This window comes from Homalodisca vitripennis, chromosome 5, assembly GCF_021130785.1.
Source record: "Homalodisca vitripennis isolate AUS2020 chromosome 5, UT_GWSS_2.1, whole genome shotgun sequence".
Taxonomy (NCBI): domain Eukaryota; kingdom Metazoa; phylum Arthropoda; class Insecta; order Hemiptera; family Cicadellidae; genus Homalodisca; species Homalodisca vitripennis.
Window position 1 is genome coordinate 10287921 of NC_060211.1, and position 26966 is coordinate 10314886.

Genomic DNA, 26966 nt, shown 5'->3' on the forward strand with positions numbered 1-26966 from the left:
ACAAAGATCACACCGACTAGAAAAACACAGCAGAGTAATCCAGCCAAAGAAAAAATAACAAAGAGGAAAATTTTGCTTGCTGCGGACAGTCATGGCCGGGACCTCTGCACCGATTCTCGAAGCCAAACTAGGCAGCGGTTACGAGGTAACGGTAAGTCAGCAGTTCGGGAGCCCCTTTTAACTACGTAGCCAACAACCTGCAGGACTTGACTAGGAGTTTTACCTTTAATGATCATGCTATCTTACTCGCTGGGACAAACAACATCACAGACTCCACTAGTGCTAGTGTAGTTAATTTTAATTTTAATACATTTTCTAATATAACTCTCAACACTAACATGTCAATTAATCGGTATCCCTCATAGATTAGATCAGTCCTGCTCCTCAATGAGAGTATAAGAAAAGTAAATGTAAAGATTGAGGATGCTGCTAGTAATGTAAAATTATGTAATTTTATTGACACGAGTTCACTACATCTTACACATTATACTAAATTTTGGACTACACTTAAATAAATCAGGTAAACATTTTTTAGCCGAACTAATTCATCAGTCTTTAAAGGTGAAAAAACCCACAATTGTACAAAAAGACATCCATACACCAGGACAAACATGTAGTAAAAGCAAAGCTCCTTCACCGGAAAACAACTTCCACTTTTTTAATCAATAAACCCCTCACACTTCATGTGGCAACTAACGATCCATCAGCTGACATTATTCTACATAACATCCATGCATCAACACCTAATGAGAAACTCTGCAAAATGCATAAATAAACCAAAAAAACATCCAGCGCAAAGAAAATATTTAACAGTAACCTAGCCTGTATATCACATTCACAAAACAATACTTCTTTAACCTGTAAGAACCGTATAGATTCACAAAAAACAAATATTAATAATATAAAAACCTAAACCTTATTACACCAAAATGCTCAAAGTATCCTAAATAAAAGTTATACAGCTGGAGTATCTGAAGTCATGATGTTAAATGTAGATATAATTGCTATAAGTGAACATTGGTTGTCAGCAAAAAACTTAAAATATTTTCAGATAAAAAATTACGTTGTAGCCTCAATTTATTGTAGAATTAGTTTGACACGGGGAGGTTCTTGTTCTTCTTGTAAAAAATCATATACAATTTATTGAACGTAATGATATTTTGTAAATTTAGTGAAGACTTTGTTTTTGAATGTTCCTCTATAGAGTTAATTTCAACTAATTCTAATAAATTAAATATTTTAACTGTTAGTTGTTACAGAACACCAGACTCCGATATTCATATATTCATTTCCAAGTTGCAATTGTTATTTGAATTAGCTTTGAAAGAGAAAAAGTACTTAGTTGTCTTAGGTGATTTTAACATTAATTTATTAAACCATAACTCAGAGTCTTTAGCTTTTAAGAATATTTTAAAATGTTATAATTTTAGATATTTTATAAATGAACCTACTAGAGTTACCAAAAATGTTGAATCTTGTTTAGATAATATTGTTAGTAACATACCTCAGAATCTGCTATCAAGTCTTAAACCTTCACTCTGGCTTTTCAGATCATAATTTTTCTCAAATTTTGAAAAATAAATGTCAATAATTTATTACTAAAAAATGAAAATAGTAAAATAATTACACATAGGATATTTTCTGAGCAGGGTCATAGAATGTTTCATGACTTTCTGCAAAAGGAGGACTGGTTTGATGTGATTTCTGGTGAATCGGTTGATGCAAATATCTCAAAATTTGTTGATTAAGCTGATATTATATTATGAATTAGCAATTCCCATTAAAAACAATAACAAAACTTAAGTCAAGTCCATATTCCTGGGTAACTGATGTGGTATAGGGCAAGATGCTGTCCTGTCAAGGGAGCTGTTTGCCAGAGCCAAGTCAATAAACACAGAAAAATAGCTGGAAAGAATATAAAACTTACCTTAAACATCATAAGAAAATAGTCCTTTACGCAAAAAGAGAACCCCTAGTAAATAAAATACAATCCTCTAAAAATATTCCAAGAACAACTTGGAATATCATTAATTCAGAGACTAAATCATTCGCTTCTGTAAAAAACATTAATCTAATTGTTAATGGACAAGATATTACTGAGCCAATGGATGTTGCAATAGCATTTAACAGGCACTTCACAAGTGTACCTCATATTATCTCAAACCAACTTGACTTGCTGAATTCAAGGCATTACGATCCACAAAATTTTTTGCCAAATCCATTTGTTAATGGTTCATTTTTATCTCTATCCTGTTTGTGAAAAAGAGATAATTGAAGTTATAAGTAAATTTAAATCAAGTAAGTCACCAGGCCTGGATGGAATACCTCCAAGGATATTGAAGGAACACATCCACATCCTGTCAAAACTCTTTGCTCTTTGGTGAATAGCTCCCTGACTCACGGAGTCCTTCCCTGAATGTCTCAAGGTAGCCAGAGTAACTCCAATATTTAAAAACAATAATTCAAATCTTGCAGAAAATTACAGGCCTATTTCAGTTCTTTCAGTTTTTTCAAAATTATTAGAAACTATTGTAAAATTACGGCTTGAAAATTTTTTTAAAATCATTCTCAATAATAAATAAAAATCAATTTGGTTTTCAATCTAATTTGTCAACTTCAGATGCTATCATAAGTTTAACTGATTATGTGCTAACTGCCTTGGACCAGGGACAGTCGACCTGTGGCCTGTTCTGTGACCTCCAGAAGGCTTTTGATTGTGTAGACCATGAAATTTTGTTAAATAAATTGGAGTATTATGGCATCAGAGGAGTTGCTCTCAATTGGTTTTAGTAGCTTTCTGAGGGATCGCAGCCCAGGTTGTAGAGATAGTTTCAAAAACAGTGCTGGTTCTGTCCATAAAATCTATCTCCCTGCCCGCTATTTGGAGGCAGGCGTACCCCAAGGGTCAGTTTTAGGTCCAATATTATTTTTAATTTTTATAAACGACTTACCCAAGCAGTTCAATTTATGTGACAAATTAATTCTCTTTGCTGATGACACCACTAGTTTGATTAAATCTGACAATAAAACTGAACTATCTCAAAAATTATATGATAACATTAGTTTGATTTTTAACTGGCTTAAAGCTAACAAACTATCCTTAAATATTTCCAAAACATCCATACTTAATTTTCACTTTATTAGAAACTTTAGAGAACAAACTTGAAATAACTTTTTACCAAAAGTAAACTTACTTCTACAAAAAATTGTAAATTTCTTGGTGTTACTTTAGATGACCAATCTTAGATGGGAAAATCACATCAGTCAGTTAAAATGGGAAACTAAATTCAGCATGTTTATGCTATTCGTTAAAATTAGAGGCTTGACTGACTTAAGAACAGCAAAAACTATTTATCTTGGCTATTTCGAATCTGTGTTGAGATATGGAATTGTTTCCTGGGGAAGTTCACCATTTATTGAACAGGTTTTCAAAACTCAAAAGAGAGCAATCCGAATTCTAGGAAATTTGAAATTTAATCAATCATGTAGAGGACATTTTTTTAATCTTCAAATTTTAACAGTAAGAAGTATTTACATAATGGAAGTTTTAACTCAAACATATAAAAGAATACAGTCCCAATCCCTTTATCTCCCATCATAACTACACAACACGTAATAGTTTATTTTCTACCTGTTCCTATACACAGAACAACCCATTTTTAAAACATCTTTCTCTTACAATAGTCAGCATTTTTTTTAACAAATTAACCTTTAGCATGGAGAGAGATTCCTACATTAAAGGCTTTCAAAAAAACTATTAAAGAATACATGCTTTCAAACTGAAATTTATACTTTTGACGATTTTCGTCCGAATTCACCAGAAAATAATTAAGATGTGAAATATCATACCACCTAGTATTAGCTATATGTTACTTGTGTTGTAGTTAGTATTTTTTTTAAAAATTGTTATTTAGTATTTAGTGTTATTATTTCTTGACGAGCCTTATAACATTGTAATGTTCTATTGGGCTAAATAAATAAATCATTTCATTAAATAAATCATTTCAAATCATTTCAAATCATTTCATTCCAGGGAATTTTCCTGCCATGACCTCATGTCCGAATTTTACCAGTCACCAAATCTCTTAACCCCCCCCCCCCTGGGAAGATCCTGGTATGACCAGATAACCCCCTGGAGACTTATCCCCCGGTAACGTTAACCCCCCCTGGGAATTTGTTCATATGACCAGACAATATCCTGACGAAATTAAACCCCCTCTTGTCTTAACCTCCTTAAACATTAATCACCCACCCAGGGAATTTCTCGCCTTGACTAGATAGTCTCCTGGGTGATATTAAACCCCCTGTTCGACTTAAAATACTGCCTTGAGGTCGGTTTTTATTATGTTTATACTAAACAATTCAAGATAGCTGACCCGTGCAGACTTTTCTCCCGAGCTCATTTCTGGCTAAAACCATAGGTCGTAGATCAGATCTGAGGGCACAATCGAAAGACAAAATTAAATTTCCAACAAGAAAGGTCCAGTCACTTTTTGTCGTATCTCTAACGGTTTAACCGCAAAATGCCCTCAAAGTCAAAAGTTTTTACGAATCCGGAAAAAAATCTATGAAAAAGGTCAATTTTTAAATCCCTTGTCATTTACTTAATGTCCGGACTTAACCAGTCACCGAATTCCGCTTATCCCCGAATTTTGCAAGCGTTTACTTTGGGGGCCTGGGGGCGTAGCCCCCAGCGAGCCGAAGGCGAGTCTAATATATATACAACCGCATGTGTAACTGACTGACTGACTCACTCACTCACTCACGTATACTAATTCTAACCTACTTCCAGATGAGTTTAGAGACTTGAAATTTGGTACACAGATAGCTTTACACGTGTAACCACCAGGAAAATCCCGAAAAGTGAGAATTTTTCATTTTCAACCCCTCAAAAAAATTCCCAAAAAATCGCGCATTCTTCACCCCTGCAGGCATTTTTTGTAAGCCCGATAGCGGGCGAAACCGTTGGAGCTAGCTCGGATCTGACGGAAAATTCATGGTCAGGAATGAAATGAACTACAAAAAAGGTCAAATGACTTTTTGCTCTATCTTCCATGGTTAAGCGACAAAACGCTCGAACATTTGAAATTCCAGAGATTTTTTCGATAAAAATAATGTTTCAAGCCCGATAGCGGCCGAACCGTTGGTCGTAGCTCAAATCTGATTGACCAATCAAATTAGCAAATTGCGCGATCTACAGAAAAGGTCCCAGTAATCTTTTGCCCTATCTCGATTGGTTTGGCCGAAAAAACGTGATTATGTACAATTTTGTTGTAACTTTTAACGCGAAACTTTTGTTTTTGGGGTCGATAGCGGCGAAACCATTGGTCGGGAGGTCAAAATAAGACTAACGTTTTATTTAGGAAATAAGATGACCTACAAAAAAGGTCCAGTGACTTTTTACTATATTTCCCTTAGTTTGACCGCAAAACGCGATTAAGTGAAAATATTGGACATTTTCGCCTAAAAATTTACATTCCGGGCTTGATAGCGGCTAAACGGTTGGTCGTAACTCAAAACAAATTTTTAAACGGGATTTAGGAAATCACGTTGATCTACAGAAAAGGTTCAGTGACTTCGGGAGTTGGCTGAGCGTTAGCTAAGCGTCAATAGTAGATAGGGACAGAGGAATATTTATTATGTTCACAGACACAATACCCTCTAAAAAAGGCCCAAGTGTGTCATTAACCCCCGGTAATATTAACCCCCCCCCGGGGATTTCCTGGTATGACCTGATAACCTCCTGTACATTCAACCCCCTGATGTGTTAACCCCCCTGGTAACATTAAACCCCCCCAGGGAATTTCCTGCCATGACCTCATGTCCGAATTTTACCAGTCACCAAATCTCTTAACCCCCCCCCCCTGGGAAGATCCTGGTATGACCAGATAACCCCCTGGAGACCTTATCCCCCGGTAACGTTTAACCCCCCCTGGGAATTTGTTCATATGACCAGACAATATCCTGACGAAATTAAACCCCCTCTTGTCTTAACCTCCTTAACATTAATCACCCACCCAGGGAATTTCTCGCCTTGACTAGATAGTCTCCTGGTGATATTAAACCCCCTGTTCGACTTAAAATACTGCCTTGAGGTCGGTTTTTTATTATGTTTATACTAAACAATTCAAGATAGCTGACCCGTGCAGACTTTTCTCCCGAGCTCATTTCTGGCTAAACCATAGGTCGTAGATCAGATCTGAGGGCACAATCGAAAGACAAAATTAAATTTCCGACAAGAAAGGTCCAGTCACTTTTTGTCGTATCTCTAACGGTTTAACCGCAAAACCCCCTCAAAGTCAAAAGTTTGGGTAAATCCGGAAAATTAATCTATGGTATAAAACGTCCTCTGACTTTGGTTAAAACCAAATTCTTCTTGTCTCTAAATTTCGCGAACACATAACTTAACTCTTGTACCACATCAATTGATTAATTATTGTACACCACACATCTTTTGGCTGAGCGTTAGCGAAGCTTTACGACCCGTAAGATTCTCGAGAACGGATAAATAAAATTTGGAAACATCACGTCTGAATTTAACCAATCACCGAATTCCGCTTATCCCCGAAATTAGCCAACACCCAAATGGGGCCTGGGGGCGTAGCCCCCAGCGAGCCGAAGGCGAGTCTAATATATATACAACCTCATGTGTAACTGACTGACTCACTCACTCACGTATACTAATTCTAACCTACTTCCAGATGAGTTAGAGACTTGAAATTTTGGTACACAGATAGCTTTCCACGTGTAACCACCAGGAAAATCCCGAAAAGTGAGAATTTTTTCATTTTCAACCCCTCAAAAAAATTCCCAAAAAATCGCGCATTCTTCACCCCTGCAGGCATTTTTTTGTAAGCCCGATAGCAGGCGAACCGTTGGAGCTAGCTCGGATCTGACGGAAAAATTCATGGTCAGGAATGAAGTGAACTACAAAAAAGGTCTAATGACTTTTTGCTCTATCTTCCATGGTTAAGCGACAAAACGCTCGAACATTTGAAATTCCAGAGATTTTTTCGATAAAAATAATGTTTCAAGCCCGATAGCGGCCGAACCGTTGGTCGTAGCTCAAATCTGATTGACCCATCAAATTAGCAAATTGCGCGATCTACAGAAAAGGTCCAGTAATCTTTTGCCCTATCTCGATTTGGTTTGGCCAAAAAAACGTGATTATGTACAATTTTGTTGTAACTTTTACGCGAAACTTTTGTTTTTGGGGTCGATAGCGGCGAAACCATTGGTCGGAGGTCAAAATAAGACTAACGTTTTATTTAGGAAATAAGATGACCTACAAAAAAGGTCCAGTGACTTTTTACTATATTTCCCTTAGTTTGACCGCAAAACGCGATTAAGTGAAAATATTGGACATTTTCGCCTAAAAATTTACATTCCGGGCTTGATAGCGGCTAAACGGTTGGTCGTAACTCAAAACAAATTTTAAACGGGATTTAGGAAATCACGTGATCTACAGAAAAGGTTCAGTGACTTCGGGAGTTGGCTGAGCGTTAGCTAAGCGTCAATAGTAGATAGGGACAGAGGAATATTTATTATGTTCACAGACACAATACCCTCTAAAAAAGGCCCAAGTGTGTCATTAACCCCCGGTAATATTAACCCCCCCCCCGGGGATTTCCTGGTATGACCTGATAACCTCCTGTACATTTCAACCCCCTGATGTGTTAACCCCCCTGGTAACATTAAACCCCCCCAGGGAATTTCCTGCCATGACCTCATGTCCGAATTTTACCAGTCACCAAATCTCTTAAAACCCCCCCCCCCCCCTGGGAAGATCCTGGTATGACCAGATAACCCCCTGGAGACTTATCCCCCGGTAACGTTAACCCCCCCTGGGAATTTGTTCATATGACCAGACAATATCCTGACGAAATTAAACCCCCTCTTGTCTTAACCTCCTTAACATTAATCACCCACCCAGGGAATTTCTCGCCTTGACTAGATAGTCTCCTGGTGATATTAAACCCCCTGTTCGACTTAAAATACTGCCTTGAGGTCGGTTTTTATTATGTTTATACTAAACAATTCAAGATAGCTGACCCGTGCAGACTTTTCTCCCGAGCTCATTTCTGGCTAAACCATAGGTCGTAGATCAGATCTGAGGGCACAATCGAAAGACAAAATTAAATTTCCAACAAGAAAGGTCCAGTCACTTTTTGTCGTATCTCTAACGGTTTAACCGCAAAATGCCCTCAAAGTCAAAAGTTTTTACGAATCCGGAAAAAAATCTATGAAAAAGGTCAATTTTTAAATCCCTTGTCATTTACTTAATGTCCGGACTTAACCAGTCACCGAATTCCGCTTATCCCCGAATTTGCAAGCGTTTACTTTGGGGGCCTGGGGGCGTAGCCCCCAGCGAGCCGAAGGCAAGTTTTACTACTATAATAATAGAATGCATAGTTGAAGAAACCCTTTATCTAATATGCCTACTCCTCATATGTACAATTCCCTTATCTTCACCATCTTTTAGAATCAAGAAAAACATTTTTATTTCATACTAGATCTTTCCCGCGGCTTCGCACGCTTTTTTGTAAGATTTTCCCATGTATGTGCACCAACACCGATATAGAGTTTGCTTTGTTGCCACGATAAATAAAATCTGTTTATGTTTATAGCCATTGTACCCGTACATGTACTTCATATAAAGTGGTCTAACACTTAAGCTTAAAGTTTAAACAGAAATTTATCTTAAAGACAAATATACATCATAACGTAGCGCCTTTAAATAGTGTTTTGCTAAATAATGTCTTCCCAAGAAGGTGGATAGGCCGAAGGGGCGCTGTGGAATGGCCAGCAAGGTCTCCTGACCTTAACCCATTTGATTACTTTTTTTGGGGCTACATGAAATATCTGGTTTACAGAACAAAGCCAATTGACGTCCATGACTTAACGCAAAGAATTTTGAACTTATTTCAAACAATTCCTAGAGATCATTTCTTGAATGCTGTCTCAAGTTTTTACACACGTCTAGCACACTGTCAAACAGCCGAAGGTGAACAGTTTGAACACCTGCTACATTAAAACAGGTAACTGTTTTTAGAATTTGCGTTAGTGTTGACTCATGTTACGATAAACAGGACAAGACAGTTACTGATTTTATTATTGTAAATGTTGTCATAAAATCTGTTAAAATAAACGTTGAGACCTCTAGTTTGCATTATTGGATTTCGTTTTTTTGGATGGGGGCAAAATTTTCAACAACTTGAAAAATTAAAAAAATATGTTATAATAGGTAGGGTCAAGGTTTCACATAGATATCTCGGGCCGTTTAAATTATATCCAGGTGTGCCAGGACATAAAACTCACTCTGTATATATATACATATACATACAAATTAAAAAGTTTTGAAGTGGTTGGAGAGTAATTTATTCAAGGTTGCATCAATTAGAAAATCTTTTTCTGAATAATATTCTTTCTCTATTAAGATATTTTTTAATTTTATAGAAAACTTTTCTAAAGGCAAAAAATCTAGTTGGAACAGCAATACATACTTTGTTATATCAGAGATGGCATCATTGTCACCCTTGTCGATGAACCTCTTGACTGCCTCTGCTAACCCTCGTACAGACAACACCCTCAGTTGCTTGGCGTCCCCCCCTTCGGAGAAGTATCTCTCCACCACAGTCTCAGCTCGGCTCCCCCACTCATCCCCTACCGCCTCCTGTATCAAATTGTCCAATGTGGTATAGTCACATAGAGTAGTCAATCACTTTTTGTAGATCCAAACAGCAACAAAAAACATACAGGTTATATTTTTCCCCCTTACGTGAGTTGAAATTTGTTATTTCAGTTACAATAACGTTCCAGATGATCGTGATTGAGCATTCGGCAAAAACTCTTTTATGTTTTATTCTGAGATTGTAGTGCTTTGGTATAATTTGTGTATTTTCATTGTAATATTATCTATTTACACAACTTATTCCCCTTAGAGGTTGGATTCCAGATTTAAAACTGCATTTTTTGCATGTATTTCACCTTAAACTAAGACAATTAATGTCTATTACAATGTTGTTACCAAAATCCTTCATTATTAAAAATAATATTTAAGCAAAAGCTACATCCTTGGGTTTTTGGTTACACAAAATTATCTATGAATATTATTACAAAATGAGAAATCTACCTTTAGTTCCAATTTTTGTGATTACAGACAGAATTTTTGTGATTTAATTCTCAATTAAATAGATAGCCAGAGGTTATCCAAGGCAATGTTTGTTACAAGATAAAATGAAAAATCCCTAAAAATAAGTTACTGCAGCCAAAACTAATAATTACTACAGTGATAGAGTTGCTTGTAAAGCAGTCTAGGTAACACATTATATTGTTGAATTATGGCATTATAATTAAACAGGGCAAAATCAGGTTTTATCAGACAGTTTTTATATGATGGGTAGAGTAGGCTCGTCTTTACCATATTACAAGGATATTCTATTCCTCATATGCATAAAAAAACAAAAAATGAGATATTTTTGCCCACTGGGCATTTTGTCAACCACATAGGAGTTAAAATTTGAAGTGTCCACTATAGCAAATTTGCAGAAACAAAGAAGTTGCACCTTCACTGAGTATTTTACACACTATACTGTGTATTAACATAGAGTACTATATCTGCACAGTCTATACAGTCCATGCTACCAGTTCTAAGTAAGCCTATAAAGGTAGAAGGGGTTGAACACAGAAATTACCTTGTGTTTATGTTAGGTGGCTCTCTGAATTTTGGTACTAACTGGTATCTAAATCTTGTGGTAATTTCAATCGTACCAAAGATTATAAGTTTAAGTCTCAACTAATATTTATGATGGTTCACTATATATTTTACCTTTCTCAAACTACTAACAACTATCTGGTAAGCAAAGAAAGAACAAACATTGGACTAACCTCATCATTATCAATAGTATTTCTTATTGCGTCCTTGTCGAGCAGATCTTCTGATTTGACCTTCTTCTCTTTTCTTTCACGCTTCAGTAAGATCATGTCCATGGGGTTGGCAACCTTGTCTGAGAACTGTTGGCCGAACCTGATGGGGTTGAAGTATTCCATTTCCTCACTATACGTCACCCTCAGTCGTATCAGAGGCAGTGTGGGCTGTTTTCTGTGCCCTATAAAAATATTGTTTTTAGATCTATCACATGTATGTTTTGGTCCATTCAACTCGAAAAGTCCCAATAAAAGTTGAGAGGTTAAATTTAAGAATAATTATGGTACTATATTTGAGGAAGATTACATAGACATCTGCCTATTGTAATCAACCTCATAATAGAATTTTCAAGAGATTTATGCATTTTTACCAATCACATCTCCTAGAATCCGAGAACTCCATAATCTGAAAATCTATCCATATCTATATAACAGTTTACATTATCTATGGTACTTAAAGGATGATTATTACCTAGGTCACGATAGATGCGTTTTCAACGGTTGCTAGTACAGACATCTTCGTATTGCAAAGTAGCAAAACAGTTTTTTTGCTGTATGTGAACCTCCTAGATCGAAGTTTTTTGCTTTCTCTTCTTTTATGAGAGTGGTTGGGTTTCTGACTTGTCAATTATATTGAAAATTTGGTTCTAGATTATTTTTTTGTTGTTAATTTATTAATAGATTATTCTGTTTGTATGTATAAATGTTGAAATTTTCCCAAAGGTCAAGTTAAGACCAATCTTTACAGCAATCTATGAATGTTACTACGGTTTACCTTTCATTCATTTGCACCACGAGGGATATGTTATAATGCTAGAAAAGAAAATCGGTCACTCTTTCAATGCTATTCAGCTTCACTCATCGGATGATTTATACTGTTAAGAGTGCGTTATGAAGTGGTATACAATTTTTTTTTAATTAATCCATATAATACAAAAGCACAGAGCAAGCAAATACAGTGATGTAACAGGGAAGATTATACAGTTGCTGGTTTATCTACAACATTCATTCAAACGTAGTGTTGAAATTTCCAGTACATGTTAAGCTCTTGTACAGGTTTTCATTTATAACCAAACAATCACACAACTTATCTAGCCATTATTCAGCCAAATACATATTGACAATAGTTTGGGAGAATAAATTATTCATACCAGTCAATTGATCTTGTGATCTTCTGACCAAGTCTTCCACTCTCTCTGTCAAATAAAGTTGAACCTATGGAGAAAATGCACTTTAATACAACATAATTAATGTACCTATTAGGATTATGTGTCATAAATGAGCTGACAGGAATGTTGAAATCGGAACCTATTTTTCAATCTAACCTAAATATTGCATTGGATCAGATCTGATTATGTTTGCACATGGATCTGATATACAGTGTTGCCAGAAAGTTTAGGGACACCCCACATAAAGTGATATACTACTTGTGTCCCTACTAACAGCAGATTGGCTAACTATATATTTCCCCATTAACGCAGTGAAAACAAAGTATTTTGGTGTGACTTTCATTACTTTATGTATAAAAATCTTTCAAAATATGAACTTTTTTGTGATTTTAAAATTTTGGAGGAAACACCTGTTTTTTTGAAACATAAAAATTTATAACTTTCAAAATAAATGTCCAATCATCTTAATAATTGGTACGTTGTTTTAACATAAGATATGGAGTAAATAAATGCAATTGTGGCAACTAGAAAAAAATAACTCACAGTTTGGTGATCGCTCAAAGTTCCTTTATTTTTATTTTTTTTCAGAAATGAAAAACTGATAACTTTAGTGAATTTTAGCGCTTGAACTATGAGAGTGGTAGGCTATCCACGCACACCAGCTTGTTTCTCACAAAACAGAAGAAGGGATATTGATGCGCACGCACTCCTTTTTCATAATTTGCTTTGTTGCCGTCAGCTACAAACATCGCCATTTCCGTGTTTGTAAAAAAAAAATAAAGGAACTTTGAGCTATCACCAAACTGTGAGTAATTTTTTTCTAGTTGCCAAAATAGCATTTATTTACTCCATATCTTATGTTAAAACAACGTACCAATTATTAAGATGATTGGACATTTATTTTAGAAGTTATAAATTTTAATGTTATAGTAGAACTCCTCATATCTGACCTCGGCATATCCGACTGCTCAAGATATCCGACCTAGAGTCTAATCAATCAAGAATCAATTGTTTCCAATATTAGACAATAACATGAAATGAGTCTGGACTTTTCGGGATTTCAACAATCAGTTACTATATAAAGTACGCTAAATATTTGTATTAAAAAAAATTATTTCACTGACACTGTATATACTGTTTTATTACTGTGAGTGTTTTTCATCAAATATATACTTTTTATTGCTTGGAAATGGGATTTTAACTTTTAGGATATTCGGAGAGTCAGATATGAGATGTTCTACTGTAACTAAATTAGAAATCTTGCTGTTGAAAACTGAGATTGGGATAAAAATGAATAAAATTAGAGATTTGAATATTTAAACTTTATCTTAATTTTAGCAGAGAAAACTCATTCTTATACATAAACAGAGAAATGTGATGGCTTCCAATCATAAGAAATGAAACAAGTGCTAAGTCCGCAGTGATGCACAGCCAAAAAAGTTATAGTTAAAGGCAAGGGGAGGAGGGGTGGAATTAGATTTCTTTTTTAGTTGCTTTATTAACTTAAAGTCTGGAAATGTGTTTATCCTTTTGTTGACTTCTGCTTCTATTTCATTCAGAAAATACTTCCTCCTATCTCATTATCAATAACAAGAGAACATGTTCTGAACACTCACCTCTGGTAAACTGATCAAGGAATGATTATATAAAATCGCTCAAATGTTGAATCTTTTGTTACTGACCGTTGACATCTGCAATTTTATGTTTACATCAATTTCCAACAATCTTTTGTAATGTAATCGCTTTCCAATTATTTCACACCAAGAAATTACTTTTGTTTTGGGAAAAGATGAACGTCACAGCTCTACGGTGAATGGTGATGTTCCTAACGAACCTTGTTCAGTCACGTCTTTGTTCTTGCCACAACATCAAAAATCAGGCTTAAACAATCAGTTATCCACATTCTTGGTACATACAGATCTCCTAACGGAGATTTTGATTTAGCGCTAGAAACAGTGTCTAATATAATCACTAGTACAAGAATAGACTACTATCCTCTGGTCATAATGGGGGACATAAACGTTGACATTTTAAATCCTGACAGAAGAAGTACTTTATTAGATGAGACTCTGGCCTCTCATAACAGCAAGAGGGTACAACTTCCAGCGACCAGAATTACCCCAACTACACAATCCTCTATCGACTGGATTTGTTCTAATATTGACACTGAGAAGCTTGACACAAAGGCAGAAGCTTGATCCATGCTGGCATCTCAGACCATACTGCCCAAAGCTGTGAGGTCAACTTCGCAGTAATACAGGATAATCCACTCAGAATGAGTCGCTGCCTCAGAAGAAAAAATCTTCAAGAGCTCAAATGCATACTTGGGGAAGAGAACTGGTCAAACATTCTGCAAACTGAAGATGCTGACGAAGCTTTTTGAAAGATTGAGCTCTACTCTACGACTTGCCATGGATGCAGCATGCCCTCAGAGGAAATTTAAAACACGCCATAAACTAAAACCTAAATATTTTTGCTGACCAAGAAGCCAATAGACTAAAGGACAGATACCTGATAGCCCTTAGTAAATATGAAATGACAGGATCTATTGATGACAAGGAAAGAGTCAATAAGATGTAAAAAAAAAACTATGACCTACGACTGAAAATCCTCAGAAAAACAAGTGGCATTCAGACCACATTGCCCGTGCCGACAATAAATCCAAGGCTATGTGGGAAGTTATAAACACAACATGGTCCAAGAAAGGAAAGTCAGTGAACGAAATAAAGCTAGAAGTTAATGGAAAAATCATTGACAACTCTGTAGAAGTAGCAGACCATCTAAACTCTCACTTTTTACACATAGCTGAAAAAACGTTAGAAAAAAATAATGGGATATTATAAGAACTTTTTTACCACCTGTACAGCCAACACTTCAACAACTCATAAACCTTCGAGAAACAAATGAAAATGAAGTCAGAACAATCATTAACAACCTCAAATCAAAAAACTCATCAGGTTTTAGATGAGATTTCTTCAAAAATACTCAAATTTTGCCCTGAAGAAACTTGCACTGCCCCTCGTCGACATATTCAATAAGTCTTTCAGAAGTGGTAAATTTCCTTCAGCTCTAAAACTATCAAAAGTGTATCCAAAATATAAAAATAGAAGCTACTTAGATCCCAGTAATTATAGACCTATCTCTCTTGTATCCACTTTCTCAAAACTGTGCGAAAGAATTGTTTCTCAGAAGGCTACTGGACCACTGCGAAAAAACATAATCTACTGACAAACTGTCAACATGGCTTTACTAAAGGCAGGTCTACCACCACTGCAATAATAAAAATGGTAGAGTCTCTTATAGATAGTATTGAAGAAGGGAACTTAAACTACTGGAATTTTCCTAGACTTTAGTAAAGCGTTTGACTGTCTTAGCCATGATCTCATCATCCGGAAACTGGAAAACTTAGGAGTAGCAGGAACAGCTAAAAATTGGTTCCAAAGTTACCTTGGAGGACGAAAACAACTGGTTGAGCTAAGCAAAACAGAAAATGGAATATCCAATTATGTAAGATCTAGTCTCCTACCTGTAAACCGAGGTGTCCCCCAAGGATCTGTTTTTCTTGGACCAGTACTCTTCATCCTTTTCACTAACGACTTACCTCAATACATTGGTGATGCATGCTTAAACCTTGATGTATGCTGACGACACAACCTTGATGTTTAGTGAAACCTCAACTGAAAATATGACAATCACATCCTACCTATCCCCTCAACATGACCTATCAGTACTGTCATAACAATGACTTAGCAGTAAACACTACCAAAACTGCCCAAATAGCTTTTGGAAGGAGATCTGAATGTGTGCCATGTATACCAGATGTTGCAATGAATGACGAAGTCAAGTTTTTGGGCATAACTCTGGATAAAAACTTATCCTGGACTTCTCATGTAGACAAACTCTGTGGGAAGTTAAGTTTCCAGCCTCTATGCAATTAAAAACATCAAAGCTTCTACTGATGAAACAACTACAAGAGCTGCTTATTTCGCTTTGTTTGAGGCTCACATAAGATAGGTTTAGTAGCATGGGGAGGAACATCAGCTGGTCAGATTCAAAGGGTTCTCAAAAAACAAAAAACCGCAGTCAGAACACTTGCAGGACTGCAACCACCAAACAGCTGTAGAGAAGCCTTTAGAACCCATAAGATCCTCACTATCGTATCACTATACATTCAAGAAACTGTGATGCACGCAGTAAGAGAGGGCCTACCAAAAGCGGGGTGAAGTTCATCAGTACAACCTCAGAGACACTACTTTGTATGACCTTCCAGCCCACCGACTGTCACAGTTCGAAAAGAAGCCTACATACATCGGGAGGAAGCTTCACAACCACCTGCCATCAGAGCTGAGAGACAAAGGAGAGAATGAAACTCAAACCCAGCACTACACAAATGGCTTGCTGACCGCCCCTTCTACTCCATAGAAGAATTTTTTCAAAGAGTATTTTGACATTTAAATTTTACAATGTAACCTTTTATATCATTACAAAAACTTTATATTTTGTAAAAAAAAAAAACTTGTAGTGTTTACTATGACGCTAATACTGTTCTCAATGAGCATGTTAATAAAGAATTTTTGTCTATTGTCTATTGTCTATTGTCAACGTGAGGCCGAGCGTTATCACGAAGCACATATACAATACTAGAAAGCAAACAGTTTTGAATGGTACGTGTTTAGGCAGGAATCATTCATTCATTAAATCTTAGACAAACTGCCTGTGAATTTCATCAGGATGTGCTTTTTTGCGTTTAAAAACCGAATAAAAGAATGCACTTTACAAATCCGTGGAATTATTTACCAACATGGTGGCAAAGCATGGCCACACTACCATTAGCAGCGATGTGAACATTAAGACGTCATAATGGGGAACGGACCTTGAGTGACTATTGAACCGTACTTGTACATGGACGTGATGTGACAGTCTGAGGCACGGACCTCATGTTCAATAGGTTCTCACTTTTAAAATAGTATCTCTCATATTTAATAACTTAACAATTGAATTCATCACACCAATTTTATTGAATGTTTCTACAAATTATGAAATAAGAAAGACTACAAATATTTATCTAAATTTGATCATATTTACCAAGTCAACTTGAAAAACACTAAAGTAATAGAGCCATTATGGCTAAATATAATACAATTAATATGATACATTGATAAGTATTAAATAATACATACAATAACAGAATATATATATATATATATTGGAATTAATTACGTTGAATGTCGATAGACATACTATGAAAATAGTTAAAACATATGTGACAGCGTGACCCAACATGTCGGTAGTGATGTGAGCCATACAACGGTTTATAAATATGCTCTGAATATTACCAGGCTAGGTTTTAGACGTTGAAAATATGATAACAAGCATTATTAATAACTTCAAAACAAGGTTTTTGAAAAAATGTACGTATAAGGCATTTTTCATTTTTGGTTGAAATGAAAAATGTTTTTATTATGGCAGTAGGCCGCCCCAAGGAAAAAAAAGAGGCGAAGTTACTGCTATCAAGCCCTCAACAACAAAAAGTACAATAAAATTGCATTGTCATTTAAAAAATTACAATACTTTAGACCGACATGAACGTGTTGTTAACCAATTATACAGAAAATTGGCCAATAATAAATATTTTAAAATCTTACAAAAAATTACCAAGGATTATCAAAGAACTCATTTTATCCGTTCAATTTGAAAATATCTAGATCTGAATTCGATGATCTAGATCTGTTAAGATCCGGTACAAATAAAATATTTCTTTTAAAAGTCCATCAATATAGATTGTCCCTAGTAATTCATTCACCTCCATATGTTGTATTTAAGCCACTGGCTCATCATCATAGAAGGGTGGCGTGAGGGTATCAGGTCATACTATCACAGAGCCGATCTGTGGTGACATATTTTTCAATATTTTGTTACTTTTAAATATTATAACACGTGTAAAATGCTTTATAATGAGATACAAGAACTAAAATACCTATAAAAAAAGTTATTTTTTATTTTATTACTCCAATAGATATTCATTTTTAAGAAAAGGACAGTTTTCGTTTCGTTTGCCTTAGTTTTGTGGGGACGCAGTGAACCAACTGTAGTAACAATAAAATACTTATTATTTTTATTTATTTGTCTCAATATTTACAACCACATGTTGTTACAGTGCTATAAACTATATTGTGAAAAGTTGAGGCAATTGTTGACAACAACATACTCACGTACACTACTAATCAGTAAAGCCTACTCAAAATATATTTCTACATATCTGAAACATTATATTACATTGTACTTAGTTTCTTTGAAACTGTGGAGTTTTTTGCAAGCATTTGTTATTTAGCAAATTTTTGAGTTTGAAAACATCTTTTATATAACACATTATCAAGACAAGTAATTTTTTAATATATCCTCAAATCATTTAAACATAATTTATACAATAACAAGAAGTATAAAACATTGGCAATACAGTAGGAACTTATTTACAACTATTATTAGTTTATTAGTAATGTTTTATAGTAAACAATCGCTACAATGTCATTTATATTTGTATTTGTAAAGATAAATTATGTTTTTTATGCAGATAAGATCAAATTAACCCTTATAATGCGGCTAACGCCTGTAACGCGGAACTGCCGATGCTTTAAAAAAGAATTATTACACATTATAATATACATTAATGCAAAGAAAGTAACTAAAACCCTTTTAAAAATCTTTTTATTACATACACGTGTTTCGGTTTTTATACAAATATATAATAAATATATTTTTTAATATTTATTTTTATTTATATATAGTTTTAATAAAAATAAAAAGATTTTTAAAAGGGTTTTAGTTACTTTCTTTACATTAATATATATATATATATATATATATATATATATATATATATATATATATTTAATACATGTTATACGTAATTTTTATACTTTTATTTAATAAACATTTTTAATTTTTCAAATATTTAAGTTTTAAAACACTTTTTACATAACACATTATTGCGACAAGTAATTTTTTAATATATCCTCGAATCATTTAAACTTAATTTATACAATATATAAATATGTATATTATATTATGTTATTAACTCCACTTATAGGGGTGGTTATATATATAGATAACCCCTATAAGTGGAGTTAATAACATAATATAATATACATATTTATAAATTGTATAAATTAAGTTTAAATGATTCGAGGATATATTAAAAAATTACTTGTCGCAATAATGTGTTATGTAAAAAGTGTTTTAAAACTTAAATATTTGAAAAATTAAAAATGTTTATTAAATAAAAGTATAAAAATTACGTATAACATGTATTAAAATCCTAAATGGGAAAATTTCTATTTTAAAATTATATACATTAACCCTGAGTTTCAATTTGTCAGAAAATTATATATATATATTATGAAACTCAGGGTTAATGTATATAATTTTAAAATACATTATATTTTATATACATTAAAATTTTAATGTATATAATTTTATATATATATATATATATATATATATATTACAATTCAAAGACCTAAATGGACATGAAACAATTAAACATTAAGCATAGCACTTATGTTACATTTAATTATAACCTAAAGCAACATCAGTTACATTAAAGTAGGTATACCAATAGGCGAATAAATTTAGATAAGTGTTGTGATTTTTAAAGAATATACAAAATGGAATTACTTTAAGATCAATGTGAATATTCAAATAATATTTTTAATATTATTTTATTTAAACTTGTAAAATTCAACAAAATTCTGTACAAAATTTCCTTTTTAATTTTCTTATTAAAAACTTACTTCGTCACTGAGCAATCCATCAGTGCGATTCAGTGTGCAGTTGGAAAGATTTAATGAATCCATTACGAACGGTCGGACTGTTTTCAGTTTTATCTTCTCTACATTGAACTCTTTTTTGTGGATGTTTAGAATTGTAACAAACTTCTCAACAGCTTCTCCTTCACAGAGAGACGTGGCAACTGGACTGCCTGTAACAAGTTATTGCTTGAGCTATGAGTCTACCATAAACCATTAACACGATTATAATTAATTAATTAATGTCGCTATAAGAGTAAAGTTTAAAATTCAGGTTACTATCAACTGCAATATTGTGTAACATTTTCTTAATAATTCACAAGTTATACAAGTATTTCAAAACCTTTGAAATATACTAATCCTGGGATTAATTTAGACTAAGTGATTTTGTCTTATTTTTAAAAGTTTTAGCTTAGATGATTTGTTTCTCCACCAAAACCACGTAGTTGAGAACTTTCAAATCTCCTCTTGGAATATGTAACATTACATGGCATTTTTTTAATGGATTCCAAAATTACCACGACTCACCCGAAATGGGAGGTGACTCAACGACTTTAAATGGGATGAACCATTGAATAATATCTCAAATTAAAGATGTTGATCGGACAAAACCAAAGACACAAAAAGACTATTTTCAACCACCCTATCAAAATGGTTTGAACAAACGTCAAAGTTTAACTGGTGGGTAATAATGCTATGTTAAACAGAGCCAACTTATTTACAATTATTCTTTTCGTACTAAGACTTTAATTATCTCCAAAAGAGATCTTAAAATTCCCAATGGCTACAAAGTTAGAAGAAGAGATGGGACTTTAGGGATACCTGGTGAATATTAGTATGTTCATGTGTGGACATGGGACTTGTAGTACAAATGTTATAATGTAACACCTCAAACTAGACTAGCTAAAACTGACAAAAGCCCAATGATGATGGCTATTAGACTATACAATAAGTTACCATTAGATATAAGGATGCTAAGTGATATGGAATTTAAAGCTAAACTAAATTATTTTCTATGTAAAAGATAATTCTATTCAGTGGAAGAGTACATCTCAACAGCGTGGACGAAGCAAGACTTTTAGAATGTCCATTGTATTACAAAAGTTGTAACATTGTATTGACGTGCCAATGTATTTGTGTGGAATATTTTCTGGCAGGATAAAATTCTTATTCTTATTCTTAACATGTATTTTTATTACTGATTAAATATTAGGCCATTTTAAATTTAATTGATTATACAATTCACTTGAATAAACTATTGTCCAATGAGGCATGTTGACGAGTAAAACGTCAACGAAAAAGTTTGACGAACTTGATTGTAAAATTCAACATTGGTGTAAGGCTTATGAAGTATTCTTCTTTCATTGCCTGGTTTCAAAATAGCCTCTTTTTACGGTAGGCCAAACAGAATACACGGAGGTGCTGCCATATTGTTATGCAACTGTGTCAAAGTCAAAATCTCTTTATTTACAATTTTCGTAGAGAAATGTATTGGCGTCAAAATACACAGTGTTAAAAGTTAGTATAAGTTAGAGTTGAGCAGTCTTGATGTCTAAGATAGTCATGTTTCATGTAGATATTCTTCCAGCGTGTAGTACGGCCTGGTCACCAGCCATCTGTTCAGTGCCATCTTCAGGTTCTTCCCCTTCTGAGTCTTCATCTCGGTTGGCAGCAGGTTGTAAAGCTTGCGTCCCATGTATGACGGCTTGAATATATTGAGATAGTACTGTACAAGTACAACACAAAAAACTTTCTATTGAAATGGTTTGTTAAGTTGCTGCTCCAGTTGAACTTGTCAAGGAAAAAGTAATTGTTTTATCTGTGTATAGACCCTACAATGATGAACCGTTGTATTTTAACCATTTTTTAGAATGTCTGTATAAATTAATTTATTATTTAGGCCTAATTTTAGTGTGGTTATTGGAGGAGATTTTAATGTGAATTTCATTATAAGAATGATTTGTAAAAGAGATTTAATAAACCTGTTTTATTGTTTTGGTCTTAATATAACAATAATTGTAGAAATTACTAGGCCTATGTCATGCACTTGTACAGATAATGTTGTTACTGATATTCACGGAATTAGGTGGAATTTTGAAGTGATACATACAGTATTTTCAGATCATAATGATATCCTTTTTAAGGTAAATATTAATGTAGATTCATGTAAACCTAGTAATAAACTTGTAATCGTATATCATATAATTTATTTAGAATAATAGATGATTACAGCATTGGTATGTTTTAAAAAATGATTTAAAGGAATTAACTGGACAGATATATGTATATAATGAAAGTAAGTTTAAAAATATTCCTTGATCCCTTTATGTGAGCTGTTAATGGATATTTTGAAATGAAATATTTTAACACTAAAAGTCTAAAGTCAGATAATACATAATATAACAGTGAAATTAAAAAATTGAAAGAGCAATGTGATAAGGCGTACAGCTTAAGTAAAATTTATAAAAGTCATGAGTTAATAGACAGATATAAGTTGTTAAAACGAAATTATATAACAGCAGTAAAAAATACCAAAGTACGCTATTTTGATAATCTAATTCAGATTGCAGAAAACAAAAGTAAGAAATTATGGAATATCTTACCAACCGTAACTGTAAAACCAAAATAGCTGCATATGATATTGTCAGATGCATTTAATAATTTTCATTGTCCATATCAATACAGTGAGTAATAGTAGGCCTATACCTGTTAGTAATAATGATTTCAACTATAATGTTGAAAAAACCCAAGACCTGCAACCAACTTTCAATTTCAAAGGGTTAAGTATAATTTTGATTTGAAAGTTAACAAAGTACGTGTAATAGTAAATGTCCTAGATATTTATGGTATCACTTCTCTTATAAAATGTTCTGCCAGTTATATATTGGTGAGGTTTTAACACATCTTTTTAATGTTTGTTTAATTAAAGGAAATGTTTTTCCAAAGCAGCTAATAAATATTAAAGTTGTTCAGGTGTATAATAAAGGAGATAAAAAATTGGAGATTAACTATAGACCTATATCAATTGTAACAGTAATATCAAAAATATTTGAATCTATACTACATGAACAAATATCTCAGCATTTTGAAGGCCTTTCTATATTTTCGGATAGTCAATATGGTTTTAGGCTTATAAGGAGTACATTTTAATGATTTGGAAGATGATTTATGGGTTAGTTTTAGATCATATGACATGTCAAAGGCTTCTTAAAGCATAATGTATTGAATATGAAACTTTCTTACTAAGGGTTTAAACCTGGTTCTGTAAAACTTATTGATTCATATTTGTAAGATAGAACTCAGTTTGTTTTAATGACGGACTTAAATCAAAGGAAAGGGTTGTTGAGACTATGGTGTACCACAAGGTTCTATTTTTGGACCTATACTTTTTAACATTTATGTTAATGACTTGCCAATAAACATAAAAAACATGGGTGTCAAGAGTTTCCTCTTTGCTGATGACTGGGCTCAAAGTTAGTAGTAGTAGTAGTAGTAGTAGTAGTAGTAGTAGTAAGGATTTCATTAACTATAGATTATATGTTAGTTCAAAATTACTAAGCGACTGGTGTGCTGCAAATAACTTATCTCTAAATGATAATACAGTTTGTGATTTACCTTTTAGTTAAAATACAATAAAATTCTGATTCTGTTATTGGAACACTGGCAAATGTCTGTTAATAGTGTTTTATTGACATTATGATATAATTATTTGTCAACCAAGAACATTACAATTTGAGTATGAACAGTTGTTGTTATGTTTCAATAAACTACTTTGTTTTATTAAGTGATAGTTTATTTTACAAGTATCCAACAATAATTTTAAAAGCTTTAATATTCAATTTGAATTTAATAGTTTAAAATTAACATTATTTGTGATACATTCATAAAATGTTAACTTCAACATTGGTTTTAAATTTTATTTCAACTGCTTATATGTTTTTTCTATTTACATTAATATTTTCTGTTTATGTTTTCAAACTGATAGTACCCCAACCAGTGAACGCATTTTTGTATTAAAATATTAAAAGTTATAAAACCCTACCACTACCATGAACAATACAATGTAGAAAACTTTAAATTTAAAAAGGATGAAGGTCATGAATGTTTTATTTAAACAGGTGAAGTTAGAGCTATAAAGCTTTTTCTAGACACTAAAATAAATTAATACTTTAAGCTTAGAAATATAAGAAATTCAATGGTTTTTTAACTAACTGTTATAATGTCCTTAAATACTATCTCTCAGCAAAGCGGCTTTTGTAAAATCTTATAGAAAAATATTCAAATTTGAGATATTGTTTTGTTTTTAAATAGTAATCATATATTCTGTTTTCCTCAAACATATTTATTACAATTCTGCATTATATTTTGTCCGGACAGAACTAGGCAATTTACTAAAAACAAACAAAATAACATTAAACACTGCAGCCAAACAAGTTGTAAGTAGAGAGACCAAACTACTCACCAGGCTGTATTACATAGAAACCTTGTTCAGGGTTCAGTTCTGGATCTATACGACACTCATGTTCGTGACCCCAAATCACCAGGTCTACAAACTTGTCTATCGCTGTCTCCGGTACATAATTTTTAGAACCTCTCATAACTCTGTTCTGATGAAGAACCATGATATTAAACCAGTCCTCCACGTACTCCTTTGGCCGAAGCATTGTTACCTGAAATAAACAAACCGCTGTAATCGAATTTCTCCCATCGCTGACATTAATTTGCAACAGTAAGATCAAATTCAAATGTGGTCTTTATTGTACGTCACAAAACTATAATCAAAGAGCTACCTTTCTGTCCTTGTAGAGCCTCGAGAGCCGCTCATCCTTGATGTAGCTCAGACCGTAGATGGCTAATCTAGACGTTCCTTTTTGAAGCAACAATGGACTAATATGAATCTGTGTAAGGTCTGTCCACTTCCCAAAGTAATTTATCAACCCAGAAGCACTTAACAAGTCCAATGTCGCAATACGGCCAAAACCTATAAAAACAGTTCAGGACTTAATTCAAAATCTTATAATTTATTACGTCAATCAATCAATCAATCATTCTTTATTACAATATCATCAAGACATGTGATAGAGTCAAGGTACAAAATTAGCGATTTAAACTAAAGGCTTAATATTCTGCTTCAAATGTTCATGTTGTCCTGATGCAGTTGGTGTTTTCTATAAATTCTTGAAGAGTGTAGACAGGTGTCTCAAGCAGCCACCTCTTAAGTTCCTTCTTCAGCTCCAGTCCTGTCAGGCTTCCCAGGGTTGGCGGGAGTAGGTTTTTCAGTCTTCGGCCAGCATATGTTGGTGTTTTCTCCTTAAGGGATGTGCGATGTATTGGCAGGATGCATTGTGACGCATGCCGGGTATCATAGGAGTGGAGGTCTCTTCCTGTAGGGACATTTGTTCTGTCGACGTGCAGTATGGCTTCCTGTATGTAGAGAGCCACCACAGTCATTATTCCTAGTGTTTTGAATGCTTTTCGGCAGGACACCCGCGGCCCAAGGTCTGCAAGGGCCCTTATTGCTTTTTTTTGAAGGATAAGTATTCGGTTGACATTAGCAGCTGATGTTCCTCCCCATATAATGAGGCCATATCTGATATGGGCTTCTATTAGTGCATAATATGCTGTTTTTGCTGCTTGGGGGCCACCAATTTGTTTGATCCTTCGCACAACGTAAATACCTGAGCTGATCTTCGTGCACATGCTGTCTACGTGGTGATTCCAGGAAAGCTTATCATCCAAGGTTAGCCCGAGAAATTTCATATGTCTTTCCATCAGTACGCCTGGGGTCTCAAGAATTTCTTCTCTCTTCCTGCTGAAATTCATCTGGGATGTCTTGGAGGGGTTTACTGCTAGGTCATTTGCTTTACAGTATTGAAATGCTTTATTCAGAGCGGTTGCTGTGTCTGTGTAAAGATCATTTGCACTGGTGTTTTTGAGCAGTATCGTTGTATCGTCTGCATACATTACTGTCATTGTATTCGGGTTCTGAATATAGCTAGCAAAATCGTTTGTCAGCAGTATGAATAAGACTGGTCCCAGGACGGATCCTTGGGGCACACCACGTGTCACTGGCAATGGGTTGGAGCGGTGCTTGCTCGTGACACGGTTCTTGGTTTGTTGCAATTCTGTGACCTGCGTTCGCCCTTTCAGGTAGCTTATGAACCAGCTTTTTGACAAATGTCTTACTCCAAGGCCTTCTAGTTTTTCTGAGATTAATTCATGCCCTAGGCAGTCGAAGGCCTTGCTGTAGTCTAGAAATACAGCTGTGACAAAATTTCCTTTGTCAATTTGTTCTACAAGAAACTCTACCAGGCTCACTATGGCAGAGGTCGTTGACCTACCTCTTAAAAATCCGTGTTGGCTCTCTGTTACAAGATGTTGGTGGTTGAGGTGGCTCATAAGTCTTCTCAGTGCTTCAAGTGAACCAGATTGAGATTACAATAATATGGTAAGATAATTATCCACAGAATTGACTGATATAAATACTTTGAAGCGAATTTAACCACAAAACTGCCGATAGTAAGTATAAAATTGTCTATTGTGACTAAAAACAGCCACTCAATTTAATTCCGTAATCAGTCAAGAACATAATTTGGTATTTACAATTATAAATTTCCTAATATACGCATACAGTAATGTACAATCACATTTTAATAAACTTAAACTGTCAATATGTTATAATACTGACAGAAATGTTGAACTTTTTATTAAAAAGTCAACTGCTTTTATGCATTTAAAAACTTGTTCAACATGTTGTCCCAAATAATTGCATATTATAAGGAAGGCTGTCAATGTGCCCGAGTGGTGGTAGGGCGATGAGTGGAGGGGGGTATAGAGGTGGTAGTGATGATGAAGGAAGGCAGTGACAATGACATCAGAAGATTACTCTACGTATAAATAACTTCACGTATTGCCAGCCATGTCTTTCTCAATCAACAAATACATTTTTCCCTACACAGTACTTCAGTTTATTCTTCTATATTTTCCATTCACTTTCAATAAGTACTTAGAATACTAATTGTAGATTGGTAAGGCTCCAGAAACTTACATTACCGGAAAGGCTTCG

At 34.1% G+C, this 26966-nt stretch overlaps 1 protein-coding gene across 1 annotated transcript in view; it reads right to left on the reverse strand.

Annotated features, from left to right (window-relative positions):
* Positions 1-1799: 1799 nt before the first annotated feature.
* The window catches only part of LOC124363352 (double-strand break repair protein MRE11-like), a 30227-nt gene continuing 5060 nt past the window's right edge, over positions 1800-26966 (reverse strand). The window contains exons 4-10 of the mRNA XM_046818601.1: positions 24691-24881; positions 24363-24570; positions 19886-20073; positions 12078-12141; positions 10888-11108; positions 9504-9673; positions 1800-1905 (exon numbers count right to left, since the gene is read on the reverse strand). Of these exons, the coding sequence (XP_046674557.1) occupies positions 1800-1905; positions 9504-9673; positions 10888-11108; positions 12078-12141; positions 19886-20073; positions 24363-24570; positions 24691-24881 (1148 nt within the window). The remainder of the gene's footprint in view (positions 1906-9503; positions 9674-10887; positions 11109-12077; positions 12142-19885; positions 20074-24362; positions 24571-24690; positions 24882-26966) is intronic.